This window comes from Balaenoptera borealis (assembly GCF_965194805.1).
Source record: "Balaenoptera borealis genome assembly, chromosome: 13".
Classification (NCBI taxonomy): Eukaryota; Metazoa; Chordata; class Mammalia; order Artiodactyla; family Balaenopteridae; genus Balaenoptera; species Balaenoptera borealis.
In genome coordinates, this window is record NC_138870.1 from 102,455,967 (window position 1) to 102,477,000 (window position 21,034).

The 21,034-nt window shown below is 60.0% G+C and overlaps 1 protein-coding gene across 4 annotated transcripts in view; it reads right to left on the reverse strand.

The window, feature by feature from the left end:
* Positions 1 to 425: 425 nt before the first annotated feature.
* WNT7B (Wnt family member 7B) overlaps positions 426 to 21,034 on the reverse strand; it is a 93,857-nt gene continuing 73,248 nt past the window's right edge. Inside the window, exon 3 of one of the 4 annotated variants that reach the window (XM_082350843.1) lies at positions 426 to 1,041. In XM_082350843.1, the coding sequence (XP_082206969.1) occupies positions 492 to 1,041 (550 nt within the window). In that variant the 3' untranslated portion in view covers positions 426 to 491. Of the gene's footprint in view, positions 1,042 to 16,779; positions 16,859 to 21,034 lie in introns of those variants that run through there. The other 3 variants (XM_082350836.1, XM_082350837.1, XM_082350840.1) reach the window with 3 other exon arrangements.

Genomic DNA, 21,034 nt, shown 5'->3' on the forward strand with positions numbered 1-21,034 from the left:
GGAACACGTGGTTTGGCTCCAGAAGGTGTGCGAACCGCACTCTCCTGTGGAGTCCGCCCACCTTCAGCCTCCTACCCCGGTGCCATGTGGCAGGAGGAGCAGATCCAAGGACGAGAGCACCCTGCGGGTGCCCAGAGTGGAGTTCTCACCTCCTGTGACCACGTGCAGTCAGTCGGTCCCCACTCAGCGGTGGTCACCAAGTGCCCTGTGCAGACCGACCAGGTCCCTGCCCTCCCGGAGCTGATGTCCAGGGGGCGGAGCCCGGTACCAATAAGTTACAAGACGACAGATGGTGACGGGGCCGAGAAGGGAGTGAGAACTGGGACCCTGTTTGCAGCATCAGGGAGCATACGCGCCCCTGCAGTACAGTGGAGGGATCAGAGCCCTGGCCCTGGCACCACATCCTCGCCGCTGTGAACCTCAGCCCCTTCCTTCCGAGCTGTGTGGCCTTGGACAAATTGGTCCACCTCTCGGGGCTTCCGTTTCCTTCTCTATAAAACAGAGCTGCTCATAGTAACGACTTCTTGGGGCTGCTCTGAAGGCTCAGTGAGATGACACGCACACAGCAGCTCAGGGCAGCGCTGGGCCCGTAATGCTTTCAATCCAGGGCTGCGGGCCAGGAAAGAAGAAAAACAGGAGCTTTCAGAGTAGAATCCAATCGAGGCAGGTGGAGGGATTCCAGAAAGAGCCGGCTTCCCAGCCAGGGGAGACCAAGTATGGCCGAGAGGTGATCCTGCACTGCCCTCTGGGGGTCGGCCCCGCAGGAGGGAGGCCGATGTGGCCACTGGGCCACAGGAGCCCGGCACCCGGACCCCCCCACACCCCGGCGCTCCCCACGGGGTTGCCGCTGCCCCTCCCTCCTTCCCCGCGGCCCCCGGCTCACCACACGCTCCTGCTACTTCCGCAGTAGTGCCTGGACACCTTCCCGCCAAGAGATGGTCCTGGCAGCCCTGGCGCAGCCTCCACCGCCCCTCGTCTGGGGATGATGGTGAGGACAAGAGCTGGCGCTCATCCGGTGCTCCTTGTTCACCAGGCATCAGCCTGAGGACGTGATCACACACCACGTTTAACCCTCAGCAGTCTCTCAGGTGGTGCCTTTATTATTCCCATTTTACAGATGAGGAAACTGAGGCTCAGAGAGCGACTCCAGGGACCCGCTCAGCCTGGAGCTTGTCACTGACAACAAGCGCATCCTCTTCCAGGTGCCCCAAAGCCCACTGCCTCCCGTGGTCCTCCAGCTCACCCAGAACCCTCTGCGGCCTCACTTCCACACGCTTGTCCGTGCTCCTCACTTTCATCAGGCTCCCGCACACCCTCAACCCCTGCCCCTCTCCCACGGGGAATTCTTTTCTGGCATAATGCCAATCCTGGCTAAACCCGACCTCCTTCCTGCTCCATGGCTACAGCTTCCCTGGGGGAAGCACTTGCCCAGCAGCCGGGTAGCGCAGGTATGACCCTGTCCCCGATGCCTTAGCGTCTCTAGCCACGGGCCACACCCCTGCCGCCTGCGCCCCTTGTTCCAGACTGTGCCCCGTGCGCCACCCTGGGCTCAGCTCGGGGTCTTCTTTCCCAGCTCCAGAAACAGCAGCAACCGGAAGGCACCTGTTAAGGCCACCGAAAACCTTCACGCCCCTCAGACGGTGATGGGCGCTCAGACCTCCTTGGATGTGTGCGTGGCTCTGGCCGGTTCCCCAGCCCTTTCTCCTCCTCCCTCATCACTGCTTCTGGCCACCTCCTTTGCTGGCTTGTTCTCATCTCCCAGCCCATAAAACCGGGAGCTCTCCAGGGTATATATGGTGGCATTTCTCTCTTATGCATCTATTCACTCCTTGGAAATCTATCCAGTTTCAAAGCTATAAATACCAGTTATGCTCCGAGAACCTCCAAATACGTCCAGCCCAGACCGCCCCCTGAGCTCCAGACCCTGCACCCAGATCCCTACTTGGTGTCGCACGTCTCACCACCTCCTAGTCTAAGCCACCACGGAGCGCCGTTGTTCTTTGGGCTGGTTGGGATTGCCCGCTCGTGTCATTCTTCCACTGGCAGTCCCCTAACACTCTTGTCTCATTCAGGGCACAGCTGAGCATTACCGGGGCCGACAGGGCTGCCCTGTGCTGACTTCCGTTCCTCCAGCTCCCCTCCAGCCCCGCAGGCTCCCAGGTGCTCCTTCCACAAGCCCACTCTCTCCTGCCTCAGGGCCTTTGCACCTGACATCCCCTTTGCCTAGACACTCCTCCCTCAGCTGTCCGCCCGGCTCACTGCCTCACCTTCTCCTAGTCTTTGCTACAATGTCACCTTCTCGGTGACACTGCAACTCGGCCTCTTCTCCACAGTAACCCCCCTCCTTCCCTGCTTTATGCTTGTCTCCACTTACAGCCATCCAGCCGGCCCGGTGTTGGTTCCGTGGATTCTCGGATTCATGAGGGCAAGGATTTCTCCTTCTCTACTCACTGCCCCATACCCCGTGCCCAGAACAGCACTGGCACACGGCAGGTGCCCATGATATGTCCACCAAGTGAATAGCACAAGGAAGACCCTTTGCCCCTTGCTCAGAACCAGGCATCCCAACAGGAAGGTGCCAGGGGCCGGTTCTCTCCGGTGCCAGGGAAGCCCAGTCCCACCCCCCAACCCTTCAGCCTTCAAGTGGCTTCAAGTCAGGCTGGGTGGGCTAGAGTCCCGCTCGGTGTTCCATCCAGGGCCGGAGCAGGTGGCCTTGACCCCTGTGCCCTGGATGCTCAGTGGTCAGCATCACAGCCAGATTAGCTCGCAGCTCAACCCCGGCTGCCACATTCTCGTGACCGCTATAGGCCGGGGAGATTCAGCGGCCCCGGTCTCAGACCTGGACTCGGACCTCTGGGCGTCCCCGCTACCACACATACGCACACACACGCGCACACTGTTTAGGGAGCCAGGTGTCCTCAACTTTGCTAATAACTCCTCGTGGCCCTGGCATCAGACTGGAGCCTAGAGAGTCAGCGCTGGCCGGCCCTTCCTGTCAAGACAATCTTGCCTGGCATCTTACATCACAAGCAAGGACCCTGCCCAGAGAGAGGATGTGGCTTGCATCACCTTTTACTCCCGATTCCAAGGGCAGTGTTGCTCTACCATGCCACGTTTAGACGTGGTGAGGGAGAGTACCACTCAGCAGCCTCAGTAACTACCCGCCCACAGTGGGCATAGATAAAAGGGACCCCCCGTTTACTGTGTGGACCAAACCAGATGACCAACGGGAAGTGCCTGAAGCACGGTGGCGTCTCAAGAACAGGAGTGGTGATGACTGTGGCTGTTGTTACCATAATTCTAGGCTCAGCTTGATGCACCTTGAACTACATTAAGCCCCTCAACCGGCTGTTATTTTATTTTGCCCTCACCTGGGTAGATTGGTTCTCACCCTTCTCCCTGGCCTGTCGCACCTCGGACCTTTCTTGCTGGGTCATCAGTCTGTTTCTCCAACTTAGGAGAAAACTGCTCTCTGCTCACCAACCAGAACCAGAACTTGGGGTTCCCGGCTATCTCGGGGAACACCAAGGCTCTTGCTGTCTGTGTGGATGAAGCCCCCAGTCATCCTTACCAGGAAGCTGTCTCTGGCTGGCTTGCCTCCGTCCAGGTAATGTGTCCTTCCCTGACCAGCCCAGGTGCGAAACAACCTGTGTCAAATCACATTTCACTCTCTTTCTGTTGAAACCTCTGTCTGTAAGTTGTTATCCCTTGGGAGGTGTGGGGAGGACTTGTCTTCAGGAGAGGGCTGGCGTTTTGTCCAGCTTTGCATGGGGTCACACACCCAGCAAGAAGGAGGCGGCCAATACTTGGTTTAAAAAGGAGGAGTGCTTCTGCTTCTGGCCAAGATGAAGTAATGGGCTATTTTTACCACCGCATGAAACAACCAAAAGAACCAGAAAGAAAATATTAAATAGCAGTTTTCAAGGCACTGGACCTCAGGCAATGAAATGAAATGAAGTGATCCCTGAGAGACGGGAAACAAGGTGAGCTCTACAATATGCCCAGTTTTCTGCCTTGAGAGAGTTCCCAAGCCACAGTAGAGGGAAGGGGAACCCAGGCAGATACCAGGAATCGGCCTGAGTTCCAAAAATGGAGCTGAGAGTCCAGGAGAACCAAGGTAGCTGGAGTTGACAGGGCTTAGTATCAGAGAAGAGAGAGCTGCACAGAGAGACAGCCCTGGAGACGTGCATAGGGTCCCCCTCAAGTATTCCCCAGAGGACTGATCCCTGCATGTGTGTGAGGAATTATCCTAACGGATTAAAGGAAACAGTGCCCAGTGCTCTCCTAGGGCTGGGAACAATGCCTGTTCCCACCAGCTAGACTGGAAGAAAAGTCATAATCCTGGTGAGTGAGACATTTGGGGGAAGAGGGTAGAGGACTCAGAAAGGTAGTGGAGAATAATTATCCCTAGACTGAGTCCTTACCCAGACTTACCTAATATATGGTGAAAAGCAAGACCCAAAGGATCAAAGGATCAAACTGAGTCCAAGTAACTTAGCTGCATCCCAGATCACAGTTCAAGAATGTTTACTGAGATACAGTACTATCTAGTGCCCCCAAAGGTAAATTTTTACAAATGTCAAGCATTCAACCAAAGATTATGAGGCATGCAAAGAAGCAGGCAGCATGATCCATAATGAGGAAATAACTAATCGATCAAACTTGACCCAGAATAGACACAGGTGTTAGAATTAGCGGAGAAGGACATCCTAACTGTATTCTTCTGCAAGTTCAAATAATAGAGATATGGAGGATTAAAAAAAGACCCAAATCAAACTTCATCAAAAACTACAATGAATGAGATAAAAAATACAGCAGATGGAATGAACAGAAAATTAGATATCGCAGAAAAGATGAATGAACTTGAAGACATAGCAATAGAAACTATCCACAATGAAACACACAGAGGAAAAAGCATCCCCCAATGAAACGAGCATCAGTGAGCTTGGGTCAACTTCAAGCAGCCTAATATCTGAGTAATTAGAGTCCCTGAAGGTGAGGAGGCAGGGAACAGAAAAAATATTTGAAGAAATAATGACCAAAAATTTTCCAAAATGATGAAAGCTATAAACCCACAGATCCAAGAGCTCAACAAACTCCAAGCACAATAAGCATGAAGAAAAACAAGACACATCATAACCAAATTGCTCAAAAACAGTAATAAGGATAAAAATCTTAAAAGCAGCCAGAGGGGGGAAAATATATTACACAGAGAGGAAGAAAATAAGAATGATAGCAGATTTCTTGTCAGAAACAATGCAAGTGAGAAGACAGTGAAGCAACCACCTTTAAACTACTAGAAGAAAACTATCAACCTATACCTATCTCTAAAACAAAAATACCTTTGAAAAGCAAAAGTGAAATAATGACACTATCAAACACACAAAAGAAGGAAAAGCTTCATCAGCAGGACACTTGCCCCACAAGAAATGTTAACGTCCTTCAGGCAGAGAAGAAATAATACCAGCTGGAAACATGGGTCTAACAAAGGAATTAAGAACACTGGAAATGGTATGTACATAGGTAAGTATGTAACACTTTTTATAATTTTGAATGTCTTTAGAAGATAATTGAAAAGCCTAAAACTATAAAACTTTAGAAGAAGACCTTTGTGATCTTGGGTTAGACAAAGATTTCTTAGATATGACACCAAAAGCGTGATTCATTGAGACAAATTGATAAATTTGACTTTATAAAAATTAAGCTTTTTTGATCTTTGAAAGACATTGTTATGAGAATAAAAAGACAAGCCACCAACTGGGAGAAAATAATTTCAAAGCATGTATCTGATGAAGGACTTGTATCCAGAATATACAAAGAATTCTCAAAACCCATAATAAGAAAACAACCCCATTTTTTAAGTGGACAAAATATTTGAACAACATTTCTCCAAAGAAGATATATGAAGAGCAAATAAGCACATGGAAAGATGCTCAATATTATTATTCATTAGGGAAATGCAAAGTAAAATCTCAGTGAGGTACCCCACACATCTATTTGAATGGCTAAAATTAGGAAGACTGACAATAGCAAGTGTTGTTGAGAATGTGGAGAAACTAGAACTCTCACCCACTCCTGGTAGCAACGAATATAAAACGGTACAAGCACTTTGGGAAACAGTGTGGCAATTTCTTAAAAAGTTAAACATACACCTACCCTAGGATCCAGTCATTCCACTCTTGTGTTTACCCAAGGGAAATGAAAACACAGCTCCATACAGAGACTTGTATATGAATATTCACAGCAGCTTTATTTGTCACCCCAAACTGGACCCAACCTAAATGTCTATCAGCCCGTGAATGGGAAAACAAATGATCGTATAGACACTGAACAATAAAAAGAAACTCACTATCAACTTGCCATACAACATAGATGAATCTCAAAATCGTTATATGGAGTGTACGAACCCAGACAAAAAGAGAACATACTGTATAATTCTATTTACCTAAAATCCCAGGAAATACAAGCTAATTTATAGTGGCAGAAAGCAGATCAGTGGTTGCCTGGGGACAGGGTGGGGGTGAGAGGAGCAGGAGGGAAGGGTTGATTACAAAGAGACACTTTTGGGGATAACAGATTTGTTCATTACCTTGATTTTGTGATGGTGGTTTCAAGGATGCACACATGTGTCAGACTTATCGAATTGCACACTTTAAACATGTGCAGTTAATTGTCCAACAATTATACCTCAGTAAAGCTGCTTTTAAGAAAAGAGCAAAGGAATGTTCCAGAAGTGAGGCCCCTTCCTCCCGGTGACCACAACTCGAAGGTACTTGATGATGGAGAGCTGACCCAGAATCTGAATCACCGTCCTGGGGCTCATCAGAAACACAGAGGTTCTGAACTTTCACTCGCCGCCTTCCCTTCTGCAAATTGGCTTCAGTCAGGAATTTCTCAGGCGGAATCCCCCGACCCCAGGAGGGTCTGCCTGTGGCTGGCAAGGCCAGCCCAGTCAGAACCCCAATCCCCACCCCACGTGCACACACGGAGCCCCTGGGCCCAGGGGGAGAAGCTAAACGGTGTCCCCAAAGGAGCAGCTCGGGAGCTGTGCTTCTGCCGATCTGTGCGCCAGCGGACCCCTTTCACACGTGTGCCCTGGGGCCCTTGAGGCTCTGTCCTCCACACTGGACCGGCCATCCTGAGGCTGTGTGTCCGTGGCCAAGGCGCTCACCCACCTGCCGGTGGAGAAAAATGGGACGTATGTGCAGGTGGGTATTTTCTATCAAAGCATCAGCATGCAAATGCACAGGCTCAACCACAGAAGAGGTAGCACGGGGGAAACGCATTGCTCAATCTTACCACAGGCAAGCCCACACCCCTACTGACCCTCAGTCCCCCACCTATAAGATGGGGGTGAGCTTTGGACTCCAGGATGTCCAGCCCCTGGGATGGAGGCCGCGAGTGTAGCCATTATTGTCCGATTCACAGCGTGACTTGGGTGTTCACCGCCGCTCACCATGGTGATCGGATGCAGCTCTGGCCACTGGTTTGTCACTGGCCCTGCCTCTTCCTAGCCCACCTGTCAGATGCAAACAACAGCACTGACCTCCAGGAGCCACTGTGAAGGGCAGGTGGGATCGTGCCTGTCAATCGCGCGTCATTGTGGCTGGCACGACTTTTAAGCCACACCTGGCTGTTTGCCCTCTGCCAGGACCAGGCTTCAGGGGACCTCTTTCTGCCAGCTCCACTTCCCTCTCCAGGACTTGCAAGGGCCTGTGGCGCCCCCTGCTCTGGAGGGGGTCCCGGGGGAGGGAGGGAGGGAGGGAGGGAAGATTCAGGATGCCACCTTCTCCTTCCATTCAGAGACTGTTCCCATGGCAACCCTGGCCCGTGAAGCCCCATGGGTGGTGCTTCTGCACGAAACGCTGAAGATGACACTTGGCCAGCCTTGCTGCTCCTCCTCTCACCCGTCTCTCGAAGGCATGCAGTGGTCCTGCCTCTCCTTGGAATATGTCGGACGCGTTTGAACAGAATCGCTTCCAACAGTGACGTCCTCAAAGCCAGCACTGATGCACAAAGACTCCCCGCCCGCCCCCCTGCCCAAAGCTACCCACAGGGTCTTTTTGCAGAAAAGGCTCCAAACTCCCTTCAAGATCAGACGTGCTTCTGGGATCCCGCCTGCCCCAGCAGGACAGATTGCTTTGCCGAGTCGATCAGATTCTAATTAGCGCTAATTAGTGCTGCGGCAATCTGGGAGACAAGTCACCGGTAGCCAAGTCGCCCTCTGGTTCAGAACATCAAAGGGAATTGAACATAAGCCCCATGCTCTGCTGAAACGCGCGGGTGTTTTCTGCCCCTTCCGGCTGGGCGACCTTGGACCGGTGGCATCTGCAGAACGGACTGTGGGGAGGATGGGGGGAGGTGGGTCTCTCGGTGGCTGGGTCCTGGCCCCCTGCTCTTCCCGAGGGGGCGCCACCTCAATGTGGGTGCAAGGTAGGGGCGTCCACCCGGCAGGACGCAGAGGCAAACGCAGGGCAGACCAGTGGTGGCTTCCTGAGGACGCGCGCCACACAGCTGAGAAGAGACGGCTGCCGTCAGGGCCGTTCACCGAGTCCCTTCCGTGTGCCAGTTCCGTGCTGGGGCTGGGGGCCCACCGGTGGTACGAGAGAGGCACTGCCACCCTCGGGGAGCCCTCAGCCTGGGGGAGGTCAGGATGCCCGGGGTCTTGAGGCTAAACGGACCCCTTCTGGAAGAAGAGACAGGAGGGGAGCTGGGGTGGGGGTGCTGGGGAGATGGGCAGGTGTCTCCCCACGGGGAGGGGAAGGGAGGCCGAGCAGAGGCCCAGAACAGCTAGCGTGCAGACCACCACCCGACCTCCAGGTCAGAGAAGGGCTGCGCTGAGACGTCGCCTGCCCCCGTCTTCCCCAAGTGCTCTGGGTCCTGGGCCCAGGCCGCCCACTTCCCAGATGGGGTAACAAGCGTCTGCCGAGCTGCACTGAGCCTGGCGGGGAGTGCGGGTGGGCGGCGGGCAGGGAGGGGCGTGACCAGAGCCCAGACCCCAGGACTTCGGCTCCGTGGTCTCCCCACGACTTGAGGTCACGGATGGACTTGGCCTCCACCCAGGGGGCTCTTTTCTAAAAAACCTGATCGATTTCTCTTGGGTTTCACATTGATGTTCTGAAAACAGTTGGCCCCGTAGGCAGAGTGAGTCTCCGGAGATACGTGGCGTCTAGAGATAAGACAGGACACTTGGACGAACCCTCAATCCTCTTCCAAAGAAGGCCGCATGCAGCCCAGGAGGGGGGCTTGGCCGTCAGGACAGCTCTGGGAAGGCTGGGCTGGACTCCTTGGGGTGGGGCTGCTCCTCGTGACGCAGGGGGACAGGTGAAGCCACCTCCCGACTCTGCGGAAACTGTTTAGGAGCGATGGCTTCCTGAGGCGCTGGGAACAGCCTGGAAGGGACCTGGTGACAGAGGCCATTGCGGGAAGCAGGCCCCATGGGTCCAGCCACCTGCCGTGACTTCCTGTGTCCAGGCCCCAGGCCACCCCTGCCTGCTTTTGGCAGCTCTGGGCAGTGGCCAAGCCCCAGAGGAAGAGCAGAGGAGACAGCCGGGCAGCGGGGAGATGCTTTCTTCACTCGGAGCCCGGCGACACCCGTGACCCGCCCGGGTCTGGCACAGGGAGGCGGCAGAGTCAGCCTGGTTTGCTGGCCACCCCTCTTCTTGGGGGCGGTCTTGCTTTCACACCACGGTTTGTGGGGCAGGAACAGGGTCAGGGGCTGGAGTGAGCTCCATCTGTATTCGTCAGATTTCCTTACCGCCTGGCCTCCGTTGGGTGCGGGAGAGAACTTTCTGGCTGCACCCTATGCATTTGGGGAGGAAAATGCACAGGACCCATTGATCTCATTGATTTGCTGAGGATCTGGGAAGATGTTTGTCTCCTGCAGGGTTTTTTTAAAGCACTATTTGGCTGGACTTGGGTTTCTTCTTTCCTAATTGAATTCCATTTGTGCAGGAGAGAACAGAAAAAATACTGTTTGACTCTGCCCCGCCCCTCCCCCTGCGCAGTTCAGATGAAGCCGAGGAGGGCAATTGCCTGGAAGGGCCTCCTTTCAGGCCCGTGTGAATGAGCCAGAGCAGTTGTGACCCCGGTGCCCGCCCGGGACAGGACAGGTGGCCGGGGGGACAATACCCACAGGCCCCTGGGCATCCCTCAGGGGTGATGGCAGGCGCTGAGGATGGGGGCGTGGTGCTGGGGACCACCCCAGGGAGAGAACGCTGGAGGTGGCCCAGGGTCCTGGGGGGCGGGGCCCAGAGGAAGCTCCCCGCGCCCCCCCCCCCCCGCCCCGGGCCCAGGGGACCCCCGCTGAATGCAGACGGACGCCCGGGACCCTATTCAGAGCGTGGCAGCCACATATGTCCCAGTGGGTGGAAGCCTCTGCAGACACAAAGGCACTGGTGAGGGCTGGTGCTGCGTTTTGTTTGGGTTTGGGTTTCTCGTGCTGAAGCCAGTGAAGCGAGGGAGGCCTCTGCTTAAACTTGACCGCCTGGCGGCTCCCAGACGCTGCTCTGTCCCCAGCTGGCGTTCCCAGCGCCGCACTCCCTGGGGACCCGGCGACGGCGACAGGCGAGGCGCGGGAACAACAGTGATGGTAACCGGGCCTCCTCCTCACAGCGGCTCTGCCAGGGCACCTCTGCTCCCTTCCCGTAGAGACGAGGAGACCGAGGCCCAGGGAGGCAGAGCCACTGGCCTGCGGGTTGGCACGGCCCCGAGGAGTCCGGGCCGGGACTTGAACCCAGGCCTCCCCGCTGCCCTGGCGTTGTGCCTGTCTCTTGCGTGTCCCTGTGCCCAGCCTCACGCTGGCACGTCCCTCGGGGTGGGGGGCCTGGACCGCCCAGCTGCCTCGGCTCAGGCGAGCCCCATCCTCCCAGGGCCTGTGCCGTGGACACCTCCCACCCCCGGGCCAGACCTCCCTGGTGTCTGTCACACCGTCTGGGGATATGTCCATGGCAGACGGTGTCCAGAAGTGCTCAAGATGGGCAAACGAACGCAGGTGACCTGTCACCTCCACCCCAACTCACTGCCACGACGAGCCCAGGGTCAGACGTCTGCCAACGCCGCGCCGCTGGCCTCCGACTTCTCCCCGTGCCCGTGTCTCACCGCCCGCCGGGCAGGCTGCTCCCGCAGGCTGAACTGACACGAGGCAACGTCACGCAGTGGGAGCCGGCAGACGCCCCTCCAGACGCAGCCCACCCTCCTGATCCCGGGAGGGGCCCACCCTGCTCTGGCTGCTGAGGATGGGTGAGGGGCACCCACGCACCAGTCCCGGCGACCCCTAGTCCACACCCCTGCCCTGGGGCAGCTCGCAGCCCAGCGGCCGACAGGCTGGCCAGTACGTACCCTGTGTTAAGCAAGTTGGCCCAAGTGGCCAGGGAGGCCCTGGGAGCCTGGACGGTGGGTCAGGGGCCCCAGCTCTGGCCCGGGGGTTCAGGCACCATCCCCAGTGCCAACCCGGCTAGTGTTCTTTGGCGCTAGGCTGAGCACCTGTGATGTCCATTGAGCCCCATCCACCCCGCCCTGGGGGAGACAGCGCTACCATTATTAACAGAGAAGAACCCGGGAACAGAGAGGTTAACCAACTTTCCCAAAGTCCCACAGCTCTGAGGGAAAGAGCAGGCTCTGCCCAACACCTGCCAGGCTCCCTGCAGAAGATGGCTGGAGAGGGAAAGGACTCCCAGGGCACGAGGGCGGGGAGGGAGGCCCGGGAATGGAGGCTGGGCGGGAGGCGGCTGGTTCGTGTGGGTGTGGGTGCCCGTGCCGGGGGCCCGGCCTTCGAGTGGGCAGCCTGGCTCTGCAGCTGCAGCACGTCGGTCCCGTTCTATAGTCAGAGGGGAGGGGAGGGGTGGCACCTCCACGGGTCCCAGGCACTGGGCCTCATCCCTCTGGCTCCTCCCCAAAGCCTCCACCTCCCTCCTGCAGGCTTGACTTTTACAACCTGCAGGGAGGCCCCCGGCATCAGCCTCGCTGCAGTGCCTCCCTCACTCCTGCCGGTGGTCTTCACGTGGCCAAGAGCAATAATGTTGTTGAGAATAATCATCAGCACCACCGTGACTGGGCACGTGGGACACGCCAGGCCCTGTGCAGGGAGGTGCACGCCCGGGCTCGCTGCCGCCTGCCCGCTCCGCGCCGTCCACGCCCCCAAATCTCCCGGTGTTGCCTCAAGTGAGCCCCGGGGTCGGTCTTTGCACACCTTTTCTCTACCTGCAGCAGCCTCACCCCTATTTTGCAGATGATAAACTGAGGCACAGAGAGGGTAAGAAACTTGCCCAGGGCCCCAGTGCTGGCAAGTGTCAGAGATCCAAACTCCCAACAGGTCTCGGGAGCCGCCGCTCTGTGGCAGGCGCCAGGATGGGGCGACGAGCCGGTGTCTCTTCTCAGCTACCAGGGACCGGCCCGAGTACTGCGTGTGTGCAGCCAGCCCGAGCCTCGCTCTGTCCTCGGGGTGCCCTGAAAACCCGCCTTCCCCTGGGGAGCAGCACCCTGAGCCCCCCTGCGACGGCCCAGGTATGTGGCACTGCTCAGACCGGCCCTTCCCTGGGCAGAGTGGCCTGCAGCCCGGGGACACTTCCTCACCAAGCCGTGGGCACCCGCCAGACCCTGGGCCCAGCTGCTCTGTAATTTCGGGTGTAGCTGGGCATGTGTGTGTTATCGGGTGATACTTAAATCCTAACCTTTTCAAAAGCAAGCCCAAGTAAGTATATACTTGGGAACCATAATTCCAAGCTTGGAGGCGTCGCTTGAGGCCGACGGGGAGTGTGGCGTCATGACCGCTAACCGGGTCCTTCAGTGTCCTCGGGTTTGACGACATCTGTGTCCGTCGGGAGGGAACTCCTGAGACCAGCACCTGCCCAGCCCGAGGTCCGGCCCACACCACTTTACAGCAGGGTCCAGCGGGACGCCCAAGACGCAGCTCCCACACCAGTGCCTGGTCACTGGGTCTCTGCGGCCAGACGCTGGACGCAAGTGAAGGGCAGCCTGCATCCTCAACGAGCCCGGAGAAGCGTGATGCCCAGCGGCCTCTGCCATCAAAGGCTCAAACGAGCGCGCCTCGGAGCCAGGCGCTGGGGAGTGGGGTGGCGGGCGTGGATGCCTTGGCCCCGGACTAAGCCTAGAGAGAGCGCGGGGTCCTGACGGGGGGCACGGTGCGAGGCCCTCGCAGCAGGAACGGCAGGGAGAGGCGTGGCTGTGCCACGTTCAGGAAGGGTGTGAGGAGACTGACACCGGGCTCCTGTCCACCGCGTTCTGTGGGCAATGGGGAGCCACGGGAGGTGTTGGAGGGGGCAGAACGTGTTTTAGGAAAAGTGAAAACAACCCATAAACCTTAGCAGGTTACAAGGTCGTTCCTACCCTTATCTCATGGCGTGGAGGTCAAGGGCACGGCTCCTGAGCCAGACTGCCCCTCACCCGGAAGCCCCCGGGTAAAACCACGGGACCACGACGGCCTCACACGTGTTCACTGTACGACGGGGTGACCTCGGTGAGATGCTCCTGATGCGGGGAGGATGGACGCCCGGGGCCAGGAGGACAGAGGCCCAGGCCATGTCCCCGGCATAGGCCCTCCCGGGAGGCCACCAGGAGGTGGCTGTCACTGCCCCTGTCATTGACGCCCTGGAGAGAATGGCCTGGCTACAAGCAGGGCAGTGGGTGCTTAGCAGTTTCTGGAAAAGTGATTTAGTGCCAAGAGGCCCTGCTTGGGAGTCTGGACCCGATCAATCCTCAGTCCTGACCCAGCTCTGGCTGTGGTGTCATGGAAGCTCCCCTCCCAGCACTACTCCCCCCTCCCTGGAGCACCCTGCCTCAGTTTCCCTGGGCTCTGCAATCCCAGGCTTCCTTCAAGGTTGGGTCCAAGCACCCTCCCCCTCTGCCACCTTCCTGGACCCGTCGGGCGGCCTCTTCACCCCAAGATCCTGCGCTGGCCTGTCTGCTCAGTGGGTCCTGGAGCCCCAGGGAAGCCAGCAGCAGGCCCCACCGGGTCTTGCAGTCTGAGCGCTGCCGCGGGAAGTCAGCTTGGGGTGCACGTCTCCTAACGACCCCCCGTGGAGCCCCCTCCCGCGAGGAGGCTGAGCAGGGCCCTGGGACACAGCTGAGGGCAACGCCAGGCAGAGGGACGGGCACGCCTGTCCACAGCCCTGCTCCCCAGGCCCCTCGGCCTCCTGGCTGCCCCTGGTCCCCATGCTCACCCTTCAGGCTGTCCCCTCTGTCCCCGACTGTCCCCGCTGCCACCACCACCTGCCTCGAGGTCTCCCTGCCTACCCACACCTGACGTGAACCTGGGGGGCAGGCGTGGGCGCCCTCCCCGTGCGCAGGGAGGCCTGGCCGGGGGTGGGGGAGGGGAGCCTGGGGGTTACCCCCACCCCCAGTCTGATCAGGACCTGCCCAGTTCTGCTGACTGTGATGAGGCCCCCTGACCCCTGGACTCCAGCTCCCAGAGGCCGGGAACAAAGGCCAGGCCCAGCGATGACCAGCAGTGACCGAGCATTCCGGGCCGCTCACTTGCTCTCTCCAAACACATTAGCTTTTTGGAATTTACGCGCCCTCCGCCCTCATTATCCACAACGCAAATGCCATTCCCAGGCGGCTTTGGGCCGGCAGGATCAGCTGAGTGCCCACTGCGGTCCCAGCCCCCTGGGAGCCCGCGCGGCCATGTACAGAGTCCGGAGCGGGTCCAGCCACCTCCTCGTCCAGGGCGGCTCTGCCCTCCTGCCCCCAGCGTGTGTGGACCCCCACATCTGCCCACGCCACACACAGAGACGGCCCCGGGACACCCTGTGTCGGGTCGGGGGCATGCCACCAAACCCTTCACGTCGGGCGCCCAGGGTTGGAAGGGAGGGAGTGGGCACCGAGCCCGCCTTCTACGTGGGCCTCAGGTGATCTGTGCCCCTGCTCAGGTGCGTCCCCTGGCTACGCCTGACACACCTCCACCCTCCTTCCTGCTTCCTCCCTACACGTCACTCAATCCCACATGTGGACAGACGTGCAGCCTGTCTCCCAGGCCTTTGCCCGTGCTGGTCCCTCTCCGGGCTTGCTCCTCCCTCTCTTCATCAGACCGGCCAGTGTGTGCACATTCTATACATTTAGCTCAAATGCTCCCTCCTCCATGAAGCCCCCCTTGACTGCACCCCAGTCCAGTGAGGCAGGTGCTGGCACCCCGTCAGACTTCAAGAGCAAGCACCAGGTTCTAATCATTTTGGGATCCTTAGCCCTTGACCCTGGACCCAAAGCCTGGTCTGTTGTAGGACTTTGGGAAAGGTCTGCTGAGTCCGATGGGATATCCAGAGACTGTAAGGAGGCCATGATGCATGCCGAGGTCTCCTCCCTGCCTCCTCATAGAAGGTCTCACTGATACCCTTGGCCAAGTCCCTGAAGGTCCTGGACTGTTCAGAGGGCAAGTGACCACTTACTGAGCACCTGCTTCAGACCGAGGGCTACTCTAGGGGGTTTGGAGAAATGACCTCTTTTCCTGCCGTTCACAACAGGCCTGTGGAGTGAGAATCATCGCTGTCACGTTCCAGCTGGGAAAGTGGAGGCTCAGACGGGAGGCTCAGTTGCCGGACGAGGCAGAAACTCTGCAGAAGCAGAGACCTGAACCCCGGGCTGTCTGATGTGGGCTGCCAGGGTCTCGGTGGGGTCCCCTTCTCCTGGTGCCAGGACCTGCGGGCAGAGCCACACACACACGCACACACACGTGCACCCACGCACGCAAGCACACACAGCCACTCCCGACCCTCTGAGTGCCCGCTGGGCTCTGCTGCTGCCCTCCCCGCGGCCCACAGACCTCGGTCAGGCCTTTAGTCACATCCTGGCGGAAGACTGTGGCCAGAGCCTGGTGGCCGGAGCCTGGTGGCCGGAGCCGGGTGGCCAGGGCCGGGTGGCCAGGGCCGGGTGGCCGGAGCCTGGTGGCCAGGGCCGGGGGGCCAGGGCTGGGTGGCCGGAGCCGGGGGGCGGAGCCGGGTGGCCAGGGCCGGGGGGCAGCTTCCCCAGGCACCACCTGATGGGGGGTGGATCAGCCGCCTTGCTTCCTCACCAGAAATGCGCCCTCCCAGCTGGGGGGAAGCCAGGCCCGTAGGCAGCAGGCCGGGCCCCTGCGGCTGTTTTTCCTCCTGCTGCAGACGTCACACGCTCTTGGCCGAGGGCAGAGCTGATGGGACCCAGATGGGAGTTGGGACGGGCCTCAGAGGGCAGTGCGGGCCGGGGTGAGGCTGGGGGCTCCACCTCCTGGCTTAGGGGCCCTGCTCTGCCTGAGAGAGGGTGACGGCGACCCTGGCCAGGCCCGCGTGTCTTCCCGGCGGGCCACGTGCTGGTGTCCGGGGTGCCCCCGGGGCCCCAGGTGGGCTCAGTGTTGGGGTGAGCCGGACTCACCTGCGGGGACCATGCAAGCACTCCCGCGGGAGCGCACGAGGGTCTTGAGTCCGGCTGGGGGTTGGGTTAGTCAAGGCAGCCACCAGGCATGGTGAGGAGAGGCCCCTGGAGGTCCTCAGGCTGGCCCTGGTGCTTGCGGACCCCCGAGCCTCGGTTTCCATGGCTGTGGACGAGCTAGCGCCCTCCGGGCCGTCCTGAGGATTAAACGATGTAACCGTGGTGTGCGGAGACGCTGTCCCAGGCCTGGCAGGTCAGGCCCGTGTTTCCAGGGCTTGCTCTTCTGGCGTCCGGACGCCCCCTAGAGCAGGACATCCCCCTGCTGACCCCCGGCCCCACTGTCCCCCCTGCTCACCCAGGGGACCCTGGCTACCCACCGCCACCGCCATCCCTCACCTCGACTCCATGCGGTCCTGAACGGTCTGCAGCGGCCTCCCACTGCCCGCCTGGTTAGGGCTGGGCCTCCCCGCTCCCGCGCCCTCGCAAGGCAGCCTCGAGGGAGCTGTCAAATGCAGGATGGGCCTGTCACCCGTGCTCTCCATGCTGCAACCTCAGTGCTTCGGGGCTCCCCCGCCCTGCCCGGGGCCCACGCGACCCCACCTTCCAGAGCCCCCTCCTCCCTCTGTCCCTGTTGCTCCTCCTTCCCCAGCCTGAGGGGGAAGCACCGTCCCTGCCCCGCTGCGTCCTGCCGTCCCCCGGGGCCTTGGGCACAGACGCGGGGCCTGGCTGCTCGCTGTGGGCCCAGGGCGCGGCCTTGGATCCTCAGACAAACTCCGGGGAGCCGAGGCCAGAGGGTCCTGAGCGGGGCCTGGCTCTGCCCGTGCTTCCCGCTGGGGTCTCCTCTTCTTTGGGGCACCCCGTCTCCCCTGCCCTTCCCTGTGGCTCAGGCCTCCCTCTAAGCCCCGCAGGCCTGGCGTTCAGCCTGTGGTCACTCCTCGGCCACCCGTACCTGGAGCAGAGCTGGGTCCCAGAGAGCAGAATGGTGAGGACAAGGGGGCCCCCAGCCCAGCTCCGTGTGCCTGGCCCCGAAAGGCGGCAGCCCTGGAGACTGCCACTGTCTCCCACCCTGCCCCACCGCCCGAACGCTCTTTCTAAGAAGTCAGTTAGGGCCCATCGCTGGCTGGGCTCCTCCGAGGGGCTGCTGGCTGTGGAGCTGGGGGGGCCTTGCCCAGCCAGGTGTGGTGAGACCAGCCCTAGTCTGTCCAGGATGCACGGCCAGGCCCTGGGCCCAGACTGGGTGGGCGCTGATGGCAGTGGTGACCTGTGGGGCGGGGGGTCTCCTGGTGTCCCTGTCAGGCCTCCTCTGGGGTGGGCCTCCCATCCCCAGGATGGAGAGGGCCGCTGGCAGGTCGGCTCCTGCCGTGATCTTCTCACCCTGACCACTCTCGGCGGGGCCCGCTGGTGGGAAGCTCTGGCGGGCGTCCCTCGCCCCTCCCGCCAGCCCCACCGTGACTAAAGCCTGACCCCCGCCCCCTCCCCATCAGGGCTTTGTCCACCAGGCCTTTCTTTCTCTGCCGGACCATGGAAAAGGCCGCATCAGCGCCCGCCTTTGTCTGGCCCCGCGCGCCCCGCTGTTCTCAGGCTGGACAAAGCCAGCCCGTTCACAGCCGCCCGGGCGGATAGAGGGATTCAGTGTTTGGATAATTCAACCACAAAAAGCATGTGGCCCTTTCGCCTCCATCAGCTGGACTCGGCACCGCGTCCCCTCTGGCCTTTCAGGACTCTCCGGAGAGAAAATTCCCACAGGCCCCAGAGGCAGGCGCGAGCCCTGGAAAAACAGCAGCTTTGGCCTCCGACACCCCCGTCCAAATCCCAGCGCTGGCCCTGAGGCCTGGGGCGCGTGACCGCCGCTCCCAGCTCGGATTCCCCACCTGGCAAAACGGGGTGAGGACCTCCCACCCCAGACAGGGGTCGGCAGGGCAGTGGCGGGTGTTGTCCCTGCGGCCGCGGTGGGGCTCTGGGCCAGCCGTGCCCTCCCGCTCGCTCGGCCTAAGCTCTGCAAAAATCAGGGCTGAGTCTCGGGGGCCCAGTCGTGCCTCCCCGGCCCTTAGGGCTCTCTGTGCCCAGCAGACAGTGTGAGAGTGCGGGGCATGGGCACACGGGAGCAGAGGAGAGGCGCTGGGACCTGTGCAGTGGTCAGGCTGCCAGAGAGGAAACGGGAGAGGGCTCCAGCCCCCCAGGGTTACATCCTGCACGGCCTCCCTCGCGGTCCCATCAGACCCAAGTCCGCCCGTCAGCCCAAGACCTCGTTTGTTTCTCCAGTGAGGCTGACATCCCTGAACTCCTCCACCCCCTGCTCTGAGCCCAGCCCTCCTTCTTTCCAAGGCTCAGATCAAAACCTCGGACCTCCCTGCCACCTCTTTCTCTCACCCTGCAGTCCATCCGTCAGCACATCCTATCGGCTCTACCTTCCAGAGGTATCCAGAAGCAACCGTTCTCACCCTCACACCCCATCAGCTGGTCCCAGCCACTGCCCTCCCTCTCCTGGGGGCTGCAGCCGACCCCGCTCCTCGCTTCCTCCCTGGCTTCCTCTCAGGCCCCTCAGCCCCCAGCCTCTGCCAGCAGGCGATGGTCACAGCCTTCACACGGTCCCCTTGCACTAGAATGGCCACCCGTCCCTCCAGCCTCATCTACCTGCGGGCCCCCGAGCACAGCTCCTCAGAGTGTCCCTGCCTCCGTGGTTCCTTCCCGTGGCTGCGATGGAGTGGTGGGTCCAGGCGGCACCTGCTCGGTGGTCTGCCTTGCTCACGGCTGTGTCTCCCGCCCCAGCAGACCGGCACCCACCACGTAGCTGACAGGTGTGGGCAGTGGGTGCCTGTTCCAGCGGGGGAGCTTGGGACCCCTGAGGGCCTCCAGGCCTGCTCCGGCCCCAGGGCCCTCCCTTGCTCTCTTGATCACAGTTTCCCCATCTGTGAAATGGGCACAGACCCCTCCACCTCCTCAGCCACACCCTGGACCCTGGGCACCTGGGAGCCTTGTTACTATACCCATGTGGCCATCTCGATGTTTCTGGATGGAGAGACTGAGGCCCAGAGGAGGGAAGGGCTGACCCAGGGCCCCAAGACCTGGACACAGTGACCCTCAGTCACTCAAAGCAGCCTCCCGAGAGAGCCCCGGCTGGCCCTCTGGGTGCTCCTCTGCACGCAGTGACCCTCTGGGGGGCCTTCTGCCTATTGGCACAGCTGCCTGTGCCGGGAGCAGCCTCTCTAAGCAACGTGGGGGCGGGTTCTCCCACCCCCTGCAGGGCCTCCCCGTCCAGGCCTGGCCCTGGGAAGCTGCGACTTGGGGGCTGCAGGGAACAGGACTGGGGCTCCGCGGGGTCTGAAGTGGTGTGAGCAGCCCCCGGGCTCAGCAGACCGTTCCGGGACGCTGTCCCTTCCAAGGCCCCAGGGAAGCAGCATGAAGGGTCAGTGGCCTCATTGTACAAGTGGGGAAACTGAGGCAGGGGGAAGGGAACAGCTGGAGGCCCAACAGGGAGGCAGTGACCCTCCACGGGTGAGAAGCCCAGAAGCTACCCCGTGGGCCCGGCTCTCTCTGCTGGGCCAGGCCTCCGGCTCTTCCAGGTGCTCTCGCTGCAACAGTGGTGAACGTGGGTATTGCCCAGTGAGTCCCAAAGTGTGGTGCGTGGAACCCCGAGGGGCATGAGAGCTGGACCACAAACGGGCTCCGCGGTCATGGAGGCGCAGGAAGCACCGCCCAGAGCCCGGAGCTGCGGGTGGAGCCACGACGGCGGCAGGCCAGGCTGTGGGAGAAGTGGCTTAGGAGGTGGGACATCCCCAAGGAGCCACTGTTTCCTGGCAGAGCCCTGCTGGCCCTCTTCCTCACGGGCAGCGATCCTGGCCGTGTCCTTGCCGTCACCCCAGGAGACAGGTGCGGCCAGACCCCAGGCTCTCTCTGGCTCTGAGCCTCAGTTTCCCCAGCGCTCTCTAAGCCCCAGCCCCGTGCTCCGGACTGGGGGTGACTCTGAGTCAGTGAAAGAAGCCCAGGGGTCTTCACGAGGCCCACCTCTCAGCCTCTGGTGCCCCAGAGCTGACCAGCCCGGGCAGGGCACGGGCCCCTGGGCAGCAGCAGCTTGTGCTTCCAGGACAGGGAAGGGGTCGCTGGCGGGAATCCTGGGGCAGGGGCTGCAGCGCCCTGACTCGGGACGCCTGGGGGGCTGACACTCCCATTCACCAGACGTGGCACACGGATCACCCGGTCCAACGGCAGACATTTCCACCCCATTTATGCAAACAAGGCAACGCTTTCAGAGGTCAGTTCTGACGAGGTGACTGGGGTGACATGATTGTGAACCTGCTTGTAAACTCAGCTAGAAGTTCAGCGTGAAGACAAAATGATTTGGCTTTGCAAAACGATTTGTTCAGCGATACAGATTCTGGTGCTGAAAGCAATGTTCCTACCACATTCACAAACCAACGGGGTCGAGGTGTGCTTGGTTGTGATGCACACAGAATTCATAATTGCAAAGCAGCAGCTCAGGAGCTGTGGTGATCAGCCTTTATACGTGTTTTCACGTGTGCCCGGCCAGGGCTGAACAGCCGAGGTTCTTCGAGGACACAGCAGCATTGCATAGAAAGTGCCCCGGCCCTCAGGGCACACGCCGCCCGCTGCCCCCTCTCGCCCTTCAGCCCCAGAGCCGCTGGAGCCTTGCTTCATGAATCAGCCCAAGAGACCTACG